This window comes from Anguilla rostrata, chromosome 11, assembly GCF_018555375.3.
Source record: "Anguilla rostrata isolate EN2019 chromosome 11, ASM1855537v3, whole genome shotgun sequence".
Taxonomy (NCBI): Eukaryota; Metazoa; Chordata; class Actinopteri; order Anguilliformes; family Anguillidae; genus Anguilla; species Anguilla rostrata.
The window spans coordinates 2,800,188-2,818,942 of NC_057943.1; the positions used below are offsets into that span (position 1 = coordinate 2,800,188).

Below are 18,755 nucleotides of genomic sequence, written 5' to 3' on the forward strand. Positions count from 1 at the left end.
GAGGGGTGGACCTCTGCGGCGGAGGCTCCACCGAACCCCTGAGACCGACTCACCGAACCCCTAGGGTTCGACCGAACCCAGGTTAAGAACCACTGACCTAACAACTAATGTTTGTAAAATAGATCATTATGGATGGCACAGCTGCTTAAAATCAAACAACTCAACACTGAATAAGGCTTCAAAATGGCTGATAAACTGCCAACTGAAAAAAAACTCCCGAGATTTAGGGTTAAGGAGTTTGCTGACGCAATGCTGTCAATCCAAGCACTGAAGCCATTTGTCACCAAACACATGTTTCTGTCAGTCCAAATCTGCAGAATTACCTCATGGCTCCTTCTGATACCTCAGGACAGGGTGGACTGAAATAGAACCCTCTTTATTGTTCTTTTTTCCCCCTTCTACACAGTAAAATGTCCAGCATTAATTCATTAATTTGTTAATGAACTCTTAACAGAGTACAGTACATACTGTACGAGTCCAACAGGAACTATAACAGGTACCAGGGACCAAGTCTGTAAGAGTGTATTTGACACTGAATATTTTACAGAAACTGTACTGCAACTGAAGCCTTTTTTTTTGAAGTATAACAAGAATGTGCAGGACAAAATAATGAATACAGTGGCCAGTTCTGACTTTTTGTCTCAATGTCCTCTAAAGTAACCATTAGATGGCTTAGGCTGAGAATTGCCACCTCAGTAAATGGTTCTCATTTGACACTGCTATGTAAAACCCACTACTGGCTACAATGCATTTCACTCATTTTAACACACTAGTGTAAGGGTGTATGTCTAACCCATGGAACCCAAAGGAACTTTAATTTTATCTGAAGGTCTAAAATGTACAATTTATGATTCTGGGAAATATTCACATTAAGCGAACACTCTTATCCAGGGCGACTTAAACAGATTATATTCAAAATATTCATATGGCTGGTTTGCTCACAGTTTGCTCACAAAAAAAATTACATTTGTTTACTGGTAATCAGACTTAATAATTCTGGTCTGATTTCCTTTTCAAAAAAAAAAAAAAACCTAAAAAAAAACAAGTCCAATTTGTTCACTTCAAATAAAGTGCTACCACAAAAGTAATTAAAAGGCAAGGATGTACATCTAATTTCACCTTTGCGGGGAGAACAAACTGGACATTTTTTTAAGGATTTTTTTGGGGGGGGGGGGGGGCATGAAGGGTACCATACAACATGATCATATTTGGGGGCGGGGGCATTTTATGTTTTCTGAATAAGTTGACAATGTTGATGTATATGTTTATTGGAACATTTGGAGTTCTCTAGTAATCATTAATCACGGTATGATTATAGTGCTTTGGAAAATAGATGGACAACACAAATGGAAAGTGTAAGAAGTACAGACTAGTGGCCATGGAAGTTTTCAGGTTGCAGATATCTGAAGTACTACTACACCTTGTAGGAGGTACCCAGTCTGACTTTCAGATTGAATAAAATACAGCATCCTAAATATTAGCCTAAAGTAATTAATTATGCACCCATAATTAATTACAGAATCTCGCAGTAAATCAGACTACTTTGGACATCATCTAGGGCTGAAGGAAGGGGTCAGGACAATTAAATTCACAAAATGGGTGTGCGTGTTTCTACTTATTCCACACGAATAGACTACTGCGTCCTAGTGTGACGTTTAAACGTTACAGGGCTCAAAGGTGGTCATACGTACGTCGTTTTGGTAGTGAACACACCCGCATTTATCCTCAAACTCAAGAGAGCCAAATCGCCACCCGAATCCGTACCGCCCTCGCTCTCCGCTCCCACCAGCTAATGTCTGGGGCGCAATTTCGCGGCGTTATTAGAGCATCAGGGGTGGCGCGAGACCATAGATAGCGGTGAAAGCCTGTGAAACAAACTGCACCTCGCTCAAGACAAAGATTTAAAAAAAATAAACCTCATTAAATGAATTATACACAACAACAATGAATGCTTCGTCGATAAGACATGACAGGTTATAACCAAGACCAAAACAGAACTCCAAAATGAATCTATGGATTCGTTAAGAAGTGGTGGGCTGTCATTGCGTCTCGTGGATTGCGTAAAGTTGGCTTCTTTTTGGCTGGGAGAGCGAAGGACCACTCCGGTTGCAAAACTCATACCTCTTTGAGTAGGGATGGATTAATTGCGGTCTTTTTTTTTAGAGGATCAACTGATCTTCACCGTGAGAAAACAATCTCAGCTGCGGCTTGCACGCGCTTTGGGAGTTCCTCATTCTCCTGCTCAAGATGACATCGAACTGCATGTTAAGGTCTCTGCTGATGATCATTCTAGCGCTGTTCTCCGCGAATGCGAGCAACTGGCTGTAAGTGTACGGACGCGTTTAATTCTCACCCTCCTCTGCCTTTTTTGTTTTATTTTTTTTTAAGTCCCTTTTGACATTTTATAGTTTAAAATACTGTCGCTACCTGTTGTTACCTACTGTAGACATAAAGTGAGTGTTGCAGTTCTGTGCGCCCTTTCATTTTCTATCGATTCCCGCTGGACAATTCTGAAACCAGGCATCATTTGTATACAAAAGTTGAAAAAAAAAAACAACTTGATTATTAGTGCAGTCTGTATAGTTTATTAGCAGCATCGTCCCGTTTTGTGTAACTCTCTGTACAATTTGGTTTTTTCATAGGTTAGCATGTTCAGGATTACTTGTGCAATAGAACGAGAACGCAAACTGCATACAACGCCCAGTCATGCTCAGACGATTGCGTGTATGTCGGTCGCGGTGTTGTTTGCGGATGAGGAGTTATGAATGGGGTGGGGGTTTTTGAAATTTATTTTATATGCTTTTTTTTACATTTTATTCTTTAAATCGTGATTATTGCCCTACTTCTGAATTGATTTAGCCTACACTGGTGCATGCATTTTGTGACGGTCCGCTGGCTTTGAGCAGTTCTGCGTTTTCTTACCTTTGTTGATTACAGTTACTTGCTAGTACACTTGCTCGACCCAATCAGAAGCCGAATTTGTACGCTTTACAGAAGCTGGAGGTAACGCTTCTGAATGAATGACTTCCGCAGTATTGATGTCTGACACTAGGGGGCGCGACGGCCAACGGAGAAGTTTGGCAGGCAGTTCAGCACCTGTGCTTTCTAGGAATTCAGCAATTGAATTGAATCCCCACTATTGTTTTGTTTGATTTTTATGTTTTATTCCCTCTTTTAAGCATAATTACGCTTCTCGCCATTGGCTCTTTTCAGTCGGTCTTTGGGATGGAACCGCTCATTTTGGGCAGGTGTTGCAGTCCCCAGGTGAGGAGAGAGTAAGGGGAGAGGCGTGTGTAGTGAGACAGGTGCAGGTGTGCAGACTACAGGTGTAAGGGGAGTGGCGTGTGTAGTGAGACAGGTGCAGGTGTGCAGACTACAGGTGTGAGGGGTGAAGGGTGTGGAGTCTCCAGGTGTAAGGGGAGCGGCGTGTGCAGTGAGACAGCTGCAGGTGTTGCAGTCTCCAGGTGTAAGGGAGCAGTGTGTGGAGTCTCCAGGTGTGAGGGGTGAAGGGTGTGGAGTCTCCAGGTGTTAGGGGGGAGAGGCGTGTGCAGTGAGACAGCTGCAGGTGTTGCAGTCCCCAGGTGTGAGGGGAGCGGCGTGTGGAGTCTCCAGGTGTTAGGGGGGTGAGGGGTGTGCAGTGAGACAGCTGCAGGTGTTGCAGACTACAGGTGTGAGGGGTGAAGGGTGTGGAGTCTCCAGGTGTGAGGGTGAAGGGTGTGGAGTCTCCAGGTGTTAGGGGGGTGAGGGGTGTGCAGTGAGACAGGTGCAGGTGTTGAGACTGGAAGCCCCGCCTCCCTGGACTGTTGGCCGGTTAGGGACCCTGATGTGGGGCTGCAGAACAGGGCCAATCCTCAGCACCAACGCTCACTGAGCCTAAAGTTAATCAAGGTGTTCTTTAATTTTTAAAAATTTTCCTTGAAACACATGACTTGTTGGCATGACATTTCAGGAATTGGAGCCCTTTTACTACATGTCCCTCCCATGTTGGGGGACCAAAAGTAATTGGACAAATTAACATAATCTTGAAATAGTCATCATATTTAGTGCTTGGTTCCAAGTTCTTTGCACTCGATGACTGGCTGAAGTCTGCGACCCATAAACGTCACCAGATGCTGGGTATCTTCCCTGGTGCTGCTCTGCCAGGCCTGTCCTGCAGTCATCATCAGTTGCTGTTTGTTTCTGGGTGGTTTTGCCTTCAGTCTTGTCTTCAGCGTGAAGCGCTTGTTTAATTGGATTCAGATCGGGTGACTGACTTGGCCAATCAGGAACATTCCAATTTGTGGCCCTGAAAAACTCCTGAGTTGCCTTACTAAGCCTTTTTCTTAGGTACTTTTTTCCTTAAGACCTTTAATTTACTAAGGTAAGGTTACTAAGAGCAAGGGTCGATGTAAAGTAACAAAACTATTTAAAAAAACAAAAAAAAAAAAACAATACCATTCCTGAGATCTACAGCATCCAATAGGATGTAGTTTCTCCCCTCTTACTTCCTGTCTCTCTGGCTCGTGTGCAGCGCACAGCTGGGATGCATCGCGGCTGCGGTTTGAGATGTCCCAGCATGCCTCTCTCTGACAGGGGCACTCTGGGAGAGTGAGACCGCGGGGTCAGTGCACGCTCCCCTAAATCAGGCCAGCCTCCCCGCTGTCTCCCCCAAAGATAAACTTTTTTTTTTCCCAGAGAGGACATGTTTTTGGCTCGTCCCGGGCCTTCGGAAGGAAATATAACATTTCTCTTTCCACGAGGGCCACTTAACCCCCCCGCCTGCTTTGTTGTTATCATCATCGCCATCTGTTATCTCAGCAGTCACTCAATTCCACCAGACACCAGAAAAAAACAAGACCAAAACCAAAAATAAAACAAACCAAAAAATAAATAAACAAACATTATTTTTGATATAGTGAAAAAGGGGGTGGGGTCGGTGTTTATGACAAGCAGCCTGGAATGAATCGTGGGTAAATCACTGGGTGCCGTCTGAAAGCCCAGCTTGCGTAGGATTCCTCAGGACTGACAGAGTTCCGGAATCTTGAGTGACGCAGGGTCAGCTGACACCCTGCCAGGCTCCGCCCCCAGACCACTGCCAGCTCGTTTTTTTTGTGCCAAATTCCGTTTTAGCTGCAATAACAAACTGAATAATGTTCCGAGGCCAATGTGGCAGTGTTCTGTATGACTGAGAGATAACGTGAAGAGGGACATCCAGGGACCTGAAGAAATATACACGCGGGGAACACTCACATGAATTATCCTAACATTCTGGGAATGTTCTGAGATTCAAGAAAAAAAGGAAAAAAAAAAAAACTAAGGTCAGACATATATAATTTGAAAAAAAATCCTATTTACATACACGCAGATGCAAAAACACTCCATACAGCTGTAAAAAAAGAAAACTTAAAAATATGCCTGCCTAATTATCGATATAAAAGTGATATCAGTAAGTTAGAGATAAGCTTTCACCAAAATGTTTCAGAGAAACTATAACTTTGGCCGAATTCCAAAAGCATTGCCTTTCATTGCTTTTCCAAATTTTGTTCAAGTACCTCAGCATGAGTTGGCCGGCTGTACGTGATGTATGACAGACATGTTATGTATTCCATAAGCCATCCGGCATATGATGGAATACCTGACAGACCCAGCTAGATAAAAGCTGCACTAAACGCTAGAAAGTCATCTCTTGTGCAGCTCATGCTAGGTAGCTACGCAGCACAGACTTGGCAAGGCCCAGTAAAACAATATTGTGCAGGGTTTGCGCATTAAATGATAAAACATATTTTAGAAATGTATTTTCCTTGGCCGTAGAAATGACATGCCTATATAAGCAATGTTGGTAATCTTTTGGTTAATATAAACAGCTGTCGTATAAATAAAAGATGTTGTTATTGCTTCGAAATAGATATTGACCAATGGGGAGAATTATGGTACCATCACTTGGCAGATCGTCAAACAGTAGATGAGTATCACTCTCAGGTATCTGCAAGCAGGCTAGGAGGCCCATTCATATCACTACATTTATACAAGCGTATTACTGACCTCATAAACAACTATTTGTGTTGTAACAAGAAAGCAGGATTAGACAGATAACTTATTCTACACAGCTAAACCAATAACAGTATCCAAAAGGGGAATCCAAGGAGTCAATAACTGGGGATCTGGAGGCAGGAACATTAAGGAGAAGATGGTGATTTAAAAAGCAAGAAACTCAAGTTTGGAGTGTTGCTGTGCAACTGATTGAAGCTGTGTCTGAACTCTCTGTGTTTACATGAGGTCAGAGGTCACTGTGGTTGTTTGTAAGCACTGAAAGTCAGCTGACTGAGAGTTATACTGTGCGGGAGATATTGAAGATGGCTGACTCTGGCTGTATCGGTATGGGCAAACCTGCCAGACAAATAATATTGTGATAATTGCAATTATTTATTATTTTATCCTGTACAGCTTGGCAGACAAACGTCTCACTCTTGAACTGCAATTCAGACTTGCATAGAGCCAGTTTCATGGAAGAAGCTTGTATTTATTTATTAATTATTTTTTAAAAAACCCACATTTAAAATTATCCTCTGCTTCAATTTACTGTCAGTTTCATAAAAATGTTCTGTTGCTGATACAAGGTTTATGAATGGATGATGATACAGATGAGACATTGCTGCCCCCTGGTGGATAATTTATTTATAGCCAGTGATTCAGTACAGGATTTCTACCTGCCGTACAGATGGTGTGATTGGCCTGTGAGATGCTCATTCTTATCAGGCTGAAGACACAGTGTCTCTGCAAAGTGTAATGGGCAGGTATTTAGCATGTCCTTGCGTGGGGGTTAATTAGGTGCAGTTCTGTTGGAATCTGTGGGATTCATTTTCAATTAATGGTCACTGAAACCAGACCAGGGTCATTCGGGTATAAGAGACATTCCGACTCTACCAGTGCAGTTACCTGGTGAAAGCAGGACATCGCCTTTAACACAGTCACTTTTCTATTAATGCGAAATTAAAGACCCATAACAGGATCCAGATCATTCAGCGGTTGGGTTTAACATTTAAGTTGCTTTTCTGGGAAGGATCTAAATCTTGTCTTTATGGTATTAAACTGCCGGGACATGGGGCAATGGAACAGAATCAGTCATTTGTAAAACAGAATAGATATCACTGTGTGCCAGTGAAAGTCTACAGAAATGACGGCCGAACATTAAACTAATCAGCGCGAGAGTTTTATGTAACAGTCCGCGTGAGGTTACGCCTCATGCGCTGTAATAAATGTGTGGTGAAAAGGTGTACGCTCAGGTGTGTGTGTGTGTGCGCACCCCTGCAGGTACCTGGCCAAGCTGTCGTCGGTGGGCAGCATCTCGGAGGAGGAGACGTGCGAGCGGCTGAAGGGGCTGATCCAGCGGCAGGTGCAGGTGTGCCGGCGCAGCGTGGAGGTGATGGACTCCGTGCGGCGCGGTGCCCAGCTCGCCCTGGACGAGTGCCAGCACCAGTTCCGCCACCGCCGCTGGAACTGCTCCACGCGGGACACGCTGCCCGTGTTCGGCAGGGTGGCCACGCAGGGTGAGCCCGCAGCGCTCTGTCTGCATTTAAAACTGCAACAAACCAAGAACTGCCACAACTAACAGCAGGGCCCTGTCCACACGTATACGGATTTTTCTGAAAACGTTGTTTTTTCCCCCTCCGTTTTGGCCTCCCGTCCACACGAAAACGGCGTTTTAGGTCACTGAAAACGAAGCTTTTTGAAAACGCCTTCCAAGGTGGAGATTTTTCAAAACTCCGGTTTCTCTGTCTTCGTGTGGACAACAGAGACTGTAAAAAATATGGACAAAGCTACTGTGACGTCACCCATTGACTCTCCGTGGGTCTCTAAAACACGTTTTGAAGCTCAATGGCGGGCGCGGCCATTTTCTCGATTTGGAGCCAAAACCATAGAGTTAAGCGGTCTTGTGATTTTTACAATTTGATTGACAGTCCGGTGCGGAAAAGCCCCTCAACCTGAACGAGGCTAGCCGTTATGTTTTAAAATATATTATCAGATGTTTACGGAGTTTAATTTCCATCCGTGACTGTACTGTGTCATGTAGGCTAATCACGTTATATGTATGACATTAAAAATACAATTAGGCTATGTTCAGTTATCTTCAATTTATGTTTCTCAGCTAAACGAATATGCTTAGCTAGCATATCAGCTTGCCAGTGAGCTAGGTAGGCTATCCGTGGTTAGCTCACGCGTTAGCAATATGAACCACAGGGGAAGAACATTGACTACACTGATGGTCAATCAATCGGAGATGTGTAGGCTACTGGTGATTTGACTAGGCAAATTTTCGTATAACTGTCTGGTAGATCTGCTGTTAACCGAGCAAGTTATCGTCGTAGGTTTTCGCCAGTCAGTTAATGAGCCTGCTACTACTAGCTACTCCATCGCCGTTTGTGGTGTTCACTTGCTGGGTGACGCTAGCTGACCGATCGTTCGCAAATCACTTTCTACCGAATAAAAATTAACACTCAGCGCTGATTAACAAATCTACCAAGTATTTTAATAACTGATCTGCAGGCGTGTAAATATGACAACGCACTTTGTACGGCAAGTTTTCCACCTAGTGCATGAAGACAAAAATAATGTAGCCTACGTTGAATTTCTAATTATTATTAGGCTATAATTTTTTTCTTGTAAATCATCAAAACCAATGGAGAAAAGCCAATATACGCAAGGAGCCCCCAGAACCGATTCTGAGAACCACTGTCTTAAATGCCTAGCTTGTCGGTCTCTTAAATGCTAAAAACATGTTCCTTTCTAAATGCCAAGATGGTTAATTTCGTTAAATTCTGTGTGTGTGATTTCATCGTGTGTTGTATATTCAGCAAATGAACCTTGAAACTCTTAATTCGCTTCGTGAAACTGAAAAAGTGTTTATCCCAAAATCGGGATTATAGTAGCTTTGTCACATGCGTGAAGCATGGCCCAGGTAGACATTTACGGAATGTACACGACTGACAAGCCGCCAAACACGTTTGACAGATTGAATGTTTGCCGGTTAAGGTTAGCTAGCTAGTCAAATGGCTTGGTAGCCGAAGTTGCGAACTGTTTTAGCACAGGCTACTACTGGACTACCAAATATAGCAAGCTGATTACGCTTTCTGCCAACTAATTATTTGGTTAAGTAGGCTAAAGGAAATAGTAAAAATGACTCGGCTACCGAAAAACTTAAGAGGAGGATTATTTTATGGTCGTCTAGTGCAGCTGTAAATAGCACACGCCATAATGAAATCACCACGAAATGGGATGCCTGCATTTTCAGACTTAGCACAGGCGGACCGTAGCCGGAGCCGCAATGGCAAGGCCAAGAAGCGCCACCGCCCACTCCAGTGACCATAGACTGTAGCCCCTACTGTAGCTGAGTCCTCTGCAGTAATCCGGAAGTGACGCAAGCTGTACCTCATTGGTCCAGAACAAATATTGGCACTGTGCCCAAATGACGCAATAAATCATAAAATCGACCCATGGACAGTCATAAGACCAATAAAATACACCTATTATGACTATTTGTTCTTGTGAGAAAAAATTATTGACTTTGTATTTTGATCGCATTTTTACCGTAGACTTACATGGAAACCGGATATGAAAACACCTATACTGGAGCCATCCGTAGTGGCGCTAGTGAGCAACCAGGAACTACAACACCAGGAAATGAGCTTCAAAAACGAACTCTGGTTTTGGCCGCTTGGTGGACAAGAAAAACGGAGCTTTACGAAAACGCTGACGTCATGACGTCAACTCGCGCATCAGTTACCATGGCAATTGGTGTATTGCGCATGCGGCAAACGTTCTAGCGTTCTCCTGTGGAAGAAGATATTTTTTAAAACGCCGGTCGTGTGGATAGGATTTTTTTTTTTAACTGAGGGGGAAAAAACTACGTTTTCAGAAAAATCCGTATACATGTGGACAGGGCCCAGGTTACAGCTAGTGAAGATGGGAGAGATCAGCTCAGCAGTTCCAAGTTCTGGAATAATTCTCAGAAACTGTCATACGTGCACAGAATAAACTTCTCTTTTTACAGAAGTTGCTTGATTTAGTGATGAAAGCACATAACACTGATTCAGTCAGCCAGAGTATGTTTGCTCTCATTAGATACAGGGCAAAATTGTATCACATAATTATGTGTGATAAATGGGATAACAGCACACCCTGCTGGAGAGAATTGTATAAAGCACAGAAGACAGATTTTATGAATTAAGTCGAAGGTCTTATCCAGAGCAGGATAAAATACACCTGGTAAATGGTAAATGGACTGCATTTATATAGCGCTTTTATCCAAAGCGCTTTACAATTGATGCGTCTCATTCGCCAGAGCAGTTAGGAGTTGGGTGTCTTGCTCAAGGACACTTCGACATGCCCAGGGCGAGGTTTGAACCGGCAACCCTCCGACTGCCAGACAATCGGTCTTACCTCCCGAGCTATATCGCCCCACCTCGACTAAGGGAAACAAAGTCTATTAAGCCATACTTTTGTAGTGGAGAATGGTTTCAAAAAAAAATTAAGAGAATAACAAATACATAAAACCATATTCAGTTTTTTAATTCATCGCTGGTATTGATTATATATACGTCCATCTGGAGAATATTGGGAAGGTGGGGTGTTTTTGAGGGCAGACTGCGTTTTAACTTTGCCGCGTGTGTGTGTGTGTGTGTGCGTGTGTGCACGTGTGTGTGTGTGTGTGTGTGTGTGTGTGTGTGTGTGCGTGTGTGCACGCGTGTGTGTGTGCGTGTGTGTGTGTGTGTATGCGCGCGCGTGTGTACGTGTGTGTGCGTGCGTGTCTGTGTGTTTCCCTGCGTCCGTGTCGCAGGTACGAGGGAGGCTGCTTTCGTGTACGCCATCTCGGCGGCGAGCATCGCCTACGCGGTGACCCGCGCCTGCAGCAGCGGAGAGCTGGAGAAGTGTGGGTGCGACCGCAGCATACAGGGGGTTAGTCCTGAGGGTGAGTCACTGGAGCGTACAGGGGGTTAGTCCTGAGGGTGAGTCACTGGAGCGTACAGGGGGTTAGTCCTGAGGGTGAGTGACCGCAGCGTACAGGGGGTTAGTCCTGAGGGTGAGTGACCGCAGCGTACAGGGGGTTAGTCCTGAGGGTGAGTGACTGCAGCGTACAGGGGGTTAGTCCTGAGGGTGAGTGACCGAACTATACAGGGGGTTAGTCCTGAGGGTGAGTGACCGCAGCGTACAGGGGGTTAGTCCTGAGGGTGAGTCACTGGAGCGTACAGGGGGTTAGTCCTGAGGGTGAGTCACTGGAGCGTACAGGGGATTAGTCCTGAGGGTCAGTGACCAGAGAGTACAGGGGGTTAGTCCTGAGGGTGAGTCATTGGAGTGCAAGGATGTGAGGTTTGACATGTCATTCTGAACATACTGTTACCTTCCCCCGGCTAGTTTATCTTTATTGCCTTATCCTCTTAATACCCAACATAAAAACATTTTTCGCCATATTAAAAGCGCCCTGGATGACAAAAATAATACTTAAGTTTATTGAATGTCTCTTCTAGTGTAAGTTTCTGCATAGTAGGATACATGGTTCTTGACATTAAGACCTGAGACTCGTGTCCCCTACTGTGGACAAAAAACAAAACAAAACAAGGAACTTGAGCCATGAAAGGATGGATTTAAAAAGACACAGAGGTGTCCTTTGGTATAGGAGAGAAAAATGAGATCTCCACTTTCAAAATAAAGAACTGAGGACCTTCCCTATTTTTTTCTTTTTACTTGCTTCTTCCTTAAACCTCTTTCTTTCTTGTTTGAAACTCACTCACTCACTCACACACGCTTCTCAGGAGTTACCAGATTACCAGATTACCAGATTACCAGATTACCGGGCAGAGAGTAACCGAGGCCTCTGGCCGAGCGCCCACATGCAACGTCACTCTCAGCCAAACGAGCAAACAGGAAGTCAGGCTTTTATGGCCTGTGGCTGATTAGGCACAGCTGAGCCAGATCAAACCGGCTCCACCCAATCAGCTTCCACCTGCAAGGAAGAAGCTCCTCCCCCTGCCCAGCCTCAGACTTCGGGAAATTCACCGACTTCGGGAAAAACAGCCACCAGTTTTGAGAATTTCGAGAGAAAAAAGTATCATGATAAAATCACCTCACAGACAGGGTAGCCATGACCACTGGTATCACTTTTGCCCTTAAACCAACAAATGCATGCACATGAAAAAGCATCCACAATTATGTTTTATAAAAATGCCATTATTGTTCAAATTTATCCAGAGCAACAAAAGCAGAAATTTCAGAGGCGTGAGGAGTTCATTCGCCAGTATCCCGTTAGTAAATCAAATTTGCTTAAATACTGAACAGATCCTACACAATAGGACCTACATTCAATTTGGGGAAGGAGATATGATTTCAGCCAAACAGCATTGAACTTTCTATGATCAGTAGAGCAGTGGTAGCCAGCCCTGTTCCTGGAGATCTACCATCCTGTAGGTTTTCACTCCAGGTTAGTTCCTTAAGATAACACCGATGATTATGAGTTAGTGTTTTTATATTGGCATTAGATCACTATTAGCATTCGTTAGCTCTGCCTATAACAGGACCGTTGGGACACTAAGGGTAAAGCCACACTTCTGACGAGATGTGACTTCATAATCGCCACCATTCATTTCAATGGGAGCTGAGTTTTCGCATCCGCAAGGCATGCTGGGATAGCAGTCGAAGACAGTTTAAAAATGTGACGTTTTTTTAATAATCTTGTATGTATTGTATGTATTTTATGTTCGGACCCCAGGAAGATTAGCTGCACGCTGTGTATTGCTAATGGGGATCCTAAATAAATAAATAAATAAATAAATCAGTAAATAAAAATTTGACGTGTAAACTGCCTCTGATTTCGATGCTAGGTGAACTCGTCGGAGGACGTGTGGCTCTGCCCTAATGACTGTGTTTTTTGTCCTCTGCAGGGTTCCAGTGGTCGGGCTGCTCGGACAACATCGCGTACGGCGTGGCGTTCTCCGCCTCCTTCGTGGACGTGCGGGAGAGGAGCAAGCGCTCCTCCGCCGGCAGGGCGCTGATGAACCTCCACAACAATGAGGCCGGGAGGAAAGTAGGTTCCGCGCCTGCCAGCCAATCAGCAAGCCCCGACGGGCAGGCTCAGCCAATCGGGCGCGAGCTCACCAGAACACGTCCAATCAGAGGGACACACTCGACCGGGGGGATCTGCAACACTGGTTTTCGAGTGCCGTAGGGGTCTGCTGGTTTTCGTTATCACTCAGCGTATAACAGACCAGTTAAAGCAGTTATCTCACCTCCCTTGGTTTCTTGGGTCCGAATTGGTTGCCAGTTTCAGCAGACTCTGTGGATCTCTAAGGCCAGGCCTGGCAACCCCTCTGCTGGAGTGAATCACGCTAGCGAAGAGGATGTGTCGCGCCAGATAAATTAGAACATAACGAGGATCCGACGTCATAAATCTCACGCTTTCCAGCCGTATTCTGGGAGAGTAACCTTCCCGGCTCCAGGTTTTAACTCAAGTACCCTTTTATAGAGCCTTAATATCTGCCGTTATGACCTGTGATTATCTGTCTTCATGCTAAGTACCCATTACAGCTGTTTCAAGCGTCCCCTGGACGGAAATTGCACGGAAGTATGAGACTCTAAGCCACCATCTGAGCAATAATGAAAATAATAAATCAATTATTTTTAGCCGCTGGAAGAAAATAACTTACGCATACACGGATATTAAGAGATCGTTATATGGTGAATGTAGTAAAATAGTCCCAGAGTTAAGATAATAAAAAAGCAGATTAATGTTTGCTTGTGGCTCTTAAAGGCAGATATGTCATATTTAGAGGCCAGTTTGAGCAGATGTTTATATTCAGCGGTGACGTTAACTGTGGTTTTTCTAGCGAGTTGCTTAGCTGTAATATCAGTAACTGAATATCAGTAATATTCCACTGAAAAACTCAGAAACTGAGAACATGGTATTGTCAATGGCAACCAGCACAGCTGAAAACTGTTTCAGTGACCCAGTGAAGCACAAGCATTCAGGAGTGAGTGATCTTCCGTGTTCCGGTAAACCACCCCAGATGCATTCACCTGATTGATATGAGCAACAGAGCCAGACCTGACAGACAGGCAAATGTACCTGCAGCATCACTAACGCACTACACATCCTCACTAAAGCTCTACACATCCTCACTAAAGCACTACACATCCTCACTGAAGCTCTACACATCCTCACTAAAGCACTACACATCCTCACTAAAGCTCTACACATCCTCACTAAAGCACTACACATCCTCACTAAAGCTCTACACATCCTCACTAAAGCTCTACACATCTTCACTACACATCCTCACTAAAGCACTACACATCCTCACTACACATCCTCACTAAAGCTCTACACATCCTCACTAAAGCACTACACATCCTCACTAAAGCTCTACACATCCTCACTACACATCCTCACTAAAGCTCTACACATCCTCACTAAAGCTCTACACATCCTCACTAAAGCTCTACACATCCTCACTAAAGCACTACACATCCTCACTAAAGCACTACACATCCTCACTACACATCCTCACTAAAGCTCTACACATCCTCACTAAAGCTCTACACATCCTCACTAAAGCACTACACATCCTCACTACACATCCTCACTAAAGCACTACACATCCTCACTACACATCCTCACTAAAGCTCTACACATCCTCACTAAAGCACTACACATCCTCACTACACATCCTCACTAAAGCTCTACACATCCTCACTACACATCCTCACTAAAGCTCTACACATCCTCACTACACATCCTCACTAAAGCTCTACACATCCTCACTACACATCCTCACTAAAGCTCTACACATCCTCACTAAAGCACTACACATCCTCACTACACATCCTCACTAAAGCACTACACATCCTCACTAAAGCTCTACACATCCTCACTAAAGCTCTACACATCCTCACTAAAGCTCTACACATCCTCACTAAAGCTCTACACATCCTCACTAAAGCACTACACATCCTCACTAAAGCTCTACACATCCTCACTAAAGCTCTACACATCCTCACTACACATCCTCACTAAAGCACTACACATCCTCACTAAAGCTCTACACATCCTCACTAAAGCTCTACACATCCTCACTAAAGCTCTACACATCCTCACTACACATCCTCACTAAAGCTCTACACATCCTCACTAAAGCACTACACATCCTCACTAAAGCACTACACATCCTCACTAAAGCACTACACATCCTCACTAAAGCTCTACACATCCTCACTAAAGCACTACACATCCTCACTAAAGCTCTACACATCCTCACTAAAGCTCTACACATCTTCACTACACATCCTCACTAAAGCACTACACATCCTCACTACACATCCTCACTAAAGCTCTACACATCCTCACTAAAGCACTACACATCCTCACTAAAGCTCTACACATCCTCACTACACATCCTCACTAAAGCTCTACACATCCTCACTAAAGCACTACACATCCTCACTACACATCCTCACTAAAGCTCTACACATCCTCACTACACATCCTCACTAAAGCTCTACACATCCTCACTAAAGCACTACACATCCTCACTACACATCCTCACTAAAGCTCTACACATCCTCACTACACATCCTCACTAAAGCTCTACACATCCTCACTAAAGCACTACACATCCTCACTACACATCCTCACTAAAGCTCTACACATCCTCACTAAAGCACTACACATCCTCACTAAAGCTCTACACATCCTCACTACACATCCTCACTAAAGCTCTACACATCCTCACTACACATCCTCACTAAAGCACTACACATCCTCACTAAAGCACCACACATCCTCACTAAAGCACTACACATCCTCACTAAAGCTCTACACATCACTACACATCCTCACTAAAGCACTACACATCCTCACTAAAGCTCTACACATCCTCACTACACATCCTCACTAAAGCACTACACATCCTCACTAAAGCATGACACATCCTCACTAAAGCACTACACATCCTCACTAAAGCTCTACACATCCTCACTAAAGCACTACACATCCTCACTACACATCCTCACTAAAGCACTACACATCCTCACTACACATCCTCACTAAAGCTCTACACATCCTCACTAAAGCTCTACACATCCTCACTAAAGCACTACACATCCTCACTAAAGCTCTACACATCCTCACTAAAGCTCTACACATCCTCACTAAAGCACTACACATCCTCACTACACATCCTCACTAAAGCACTACACATCCTCACTACACATCCTCACTAAAGCACTACACATCCTCACTACACATCCTCACTAAAGCACTACACATCCTCACTACACATCCTCACTAAAGCACTACACATCCTCACTACACATCCTCACTAAAGCATGACACATCCTCACTAAAGCACTACACATCCTCACTACACATCCTCACTAAAGCATGACACATCCTCACTAAAGCACTACACATCCTCACATCCTCACTAAAGCATGACACATCCTCACTAAAGCACTACACATCCTCACTACACATCCTCACTAAAGCTCTACACATCCTCACTACACATCCTCACTAAAGCACTACACATCCTCACTAAAGCACTACACATCCTCACTACACATCCTCACTAAAGCTCTACACATCCTCACTACACATCCTCACTAAAGCACTACACATCCTCACTAAAGCACTACACATCCTCACTAAAGCTCTACACATCCTCACTAAAGCACTACACATCCTCACTAAAGCTCTACACATCCTCACTACACATCCTCACTAAAGCACTACACATCCTCACTAAAGCTCTACACATCCTCACTAAAGCACTACACATCCTCACTAAAGCACTACATATCCTCACTAAAGCACTACACATCCTCACTAAAGCACTACACATCCTCACTAAAGCTCTACACATCCTCACTAAAGCACTACACATCCTCACTAAAGCTCTACACATCCTCACTACACATCCTCACTAAAGCATGACACATCCTCACTAAAGCACTACACATCCTCACTAAAGCTCTACACATCCTCACTAAAGCACTACACATCCTCACTAAAGCACTACACATCCTCACTAAAGCTCTACACATCCTCACTAAAGCACTACACATCCTCACTAAAGCTCTACACATCCTCACTACACATCCTCACTAAAGCTCTACACATCCTCACTAAAGCACTACACATCCTCACTAAAGCACTACATATCCTCACTAAAGCTCTACACATCCTCACTAAAGCTCTACACATCCTCACTACACATCCTCACTAAAGGTCTACACATCCTCACTAAAGCTCTAACCTGAACCCATAAAAAAATACCATAATCTGAACTAGTGCAAAGAGTGGGAGTGGCTGTTGTTAGTTACCGTGGAGACGGTGGACTGAGCGTGCTCTGTCGCTGCCCCCCCCCTCCAGGCTATCCTGCGCCACATGCGCGTGGAGTGCAAGTGCCACGGCGTTTCGGGGTCCTGCGAGGTGCGCACCTGCTGGCGGGCCACGCCCTCCTTCCGCAGGGTGGGCGGGGTCCTGAAGGAGAAGTTCGACGGGGCCACGGAGGTGGAGCTCCGCGCGGTGGGCTCCGGCAGGGCCCTGGTGCCCAGAAACCCCCAGTTCAAGCCGCACACGGACGAGGACCTGGTGTACCTGGACCCCAGCCTGGACTTCTGCGAGCGGGACGCCCCGAGCGGGGTGCTGGGCACGGCGGGGCGGCGCTGCAACCGGACGTCCAAGGCCATCGACGGCTGCGAGCTCATGTGCTGTGGGCGGGGCTTCCGCAGCCAGGAGGCGGAGCTTGTGGAGCGGTGCGGCTGCAAGTTCCACTGGTGCTGCCACGTCAGGTGCAAGCAGTGCCGCAGGACGGTGGAGCTGCACACCTGCCGGTGACCCCGCCCTGCCACGCCCCCCCCCCCCCCCGCTGATGACCCGCCCTGCCATGCCCCACCCCCTTGCTGATGACCCGCCCTGCCACACCCCACCCCCCTGCCAGTGACCCACCCTGCCCCCCCCCCCCCCAGTGAACCGCCCTGCCCTGCCCCCCCCCACCTTGCCAGTGACCTGCCCTGCACACCCCCACCCCACCCCCTTGTGCCGAGGACATGAAAAAATAAACACTGACAGAAGGACAAAAAAGAGGTCCCATCCATCTTAGATGACGACCACTATAAAGACATTAATGACATTATAAAATAAAATATATATTTTCTAACGTGATGCTCTAATGGATCCTTTTTCTTTTTTTAAGTTCACTTTGTTTTTCTTATTTATTAAGGAAGATCCCTTTTTCTCTTGCTCTTTTTGCATGGTATCCTAATGTTACATACCCAGCACGCACCTCTTCGGTTCTGAAGGCAGTGTGGTTTTAATGGACAGTGGAAGGGTCTTCCTGAATGACCCTGGGAGGTCTTGACCACAGCTAGCCGGTGGCATAGTCTGGACATAAGCCAGCAACCCCCCCTCCCTCCAGCTGCCATGCCAGAATGGACAATTATTAATAGAAACTCTGAGAATGGAGAAAGTGCTGACACTGCACCTGCAAACTGGCACCATCCCCTGCAGCAGATGTGGTTTGTTATTGTAGTAGTTTGTTATTGTAGAGTAAATGAAGGAGGATGCCAAAAAATAGCTGGCCTCCATAATAAACCAGCAGCCCCCATTAATTACATCTGTGGTTACAGCAAGCGGGGCCTTGCTGTGCCCGTACGGTGGTACGGTGGTACGGTGAGAAAACATGCAAAATTTACCAAAAAAAAACTGAAAGCCGTTCTGATTTAGACAG

At 45.2% G+C, this 18,755-nt stretch overlaps 1 protein-coding gene across 1 annotated transcript; it reads left to right on the forward strand.

Moving 5' to 3' along the window:
• Positions 1–1,729: 1,729 nt before the first annotated feature.
• On the forward strand, positions 1,730–18,190 carry LOC135235206 (protein Wnt-4a-like). The gene is made up of 5 exons (XM_064300481.1): positions 1,730–2,324; positions 7,291–7,526; positions 10,814–10,945; positions 12,912–13,054; positions 17,396–18,190. Exons 1-5 carry the CDS (start codon positions 2,248–2,250, stop codon positions 17,861–17,863), a joined length of 1,056 nt encoding a protein of 351 aa, XP_064156551.1. The 5' UTR covers positions 1,730–2,247; the 3' UTR covers positions 17,864–18,190.
• The last annotated feature ends 565 nt before the right edge of the window (positions 18,191–18,755 follow it).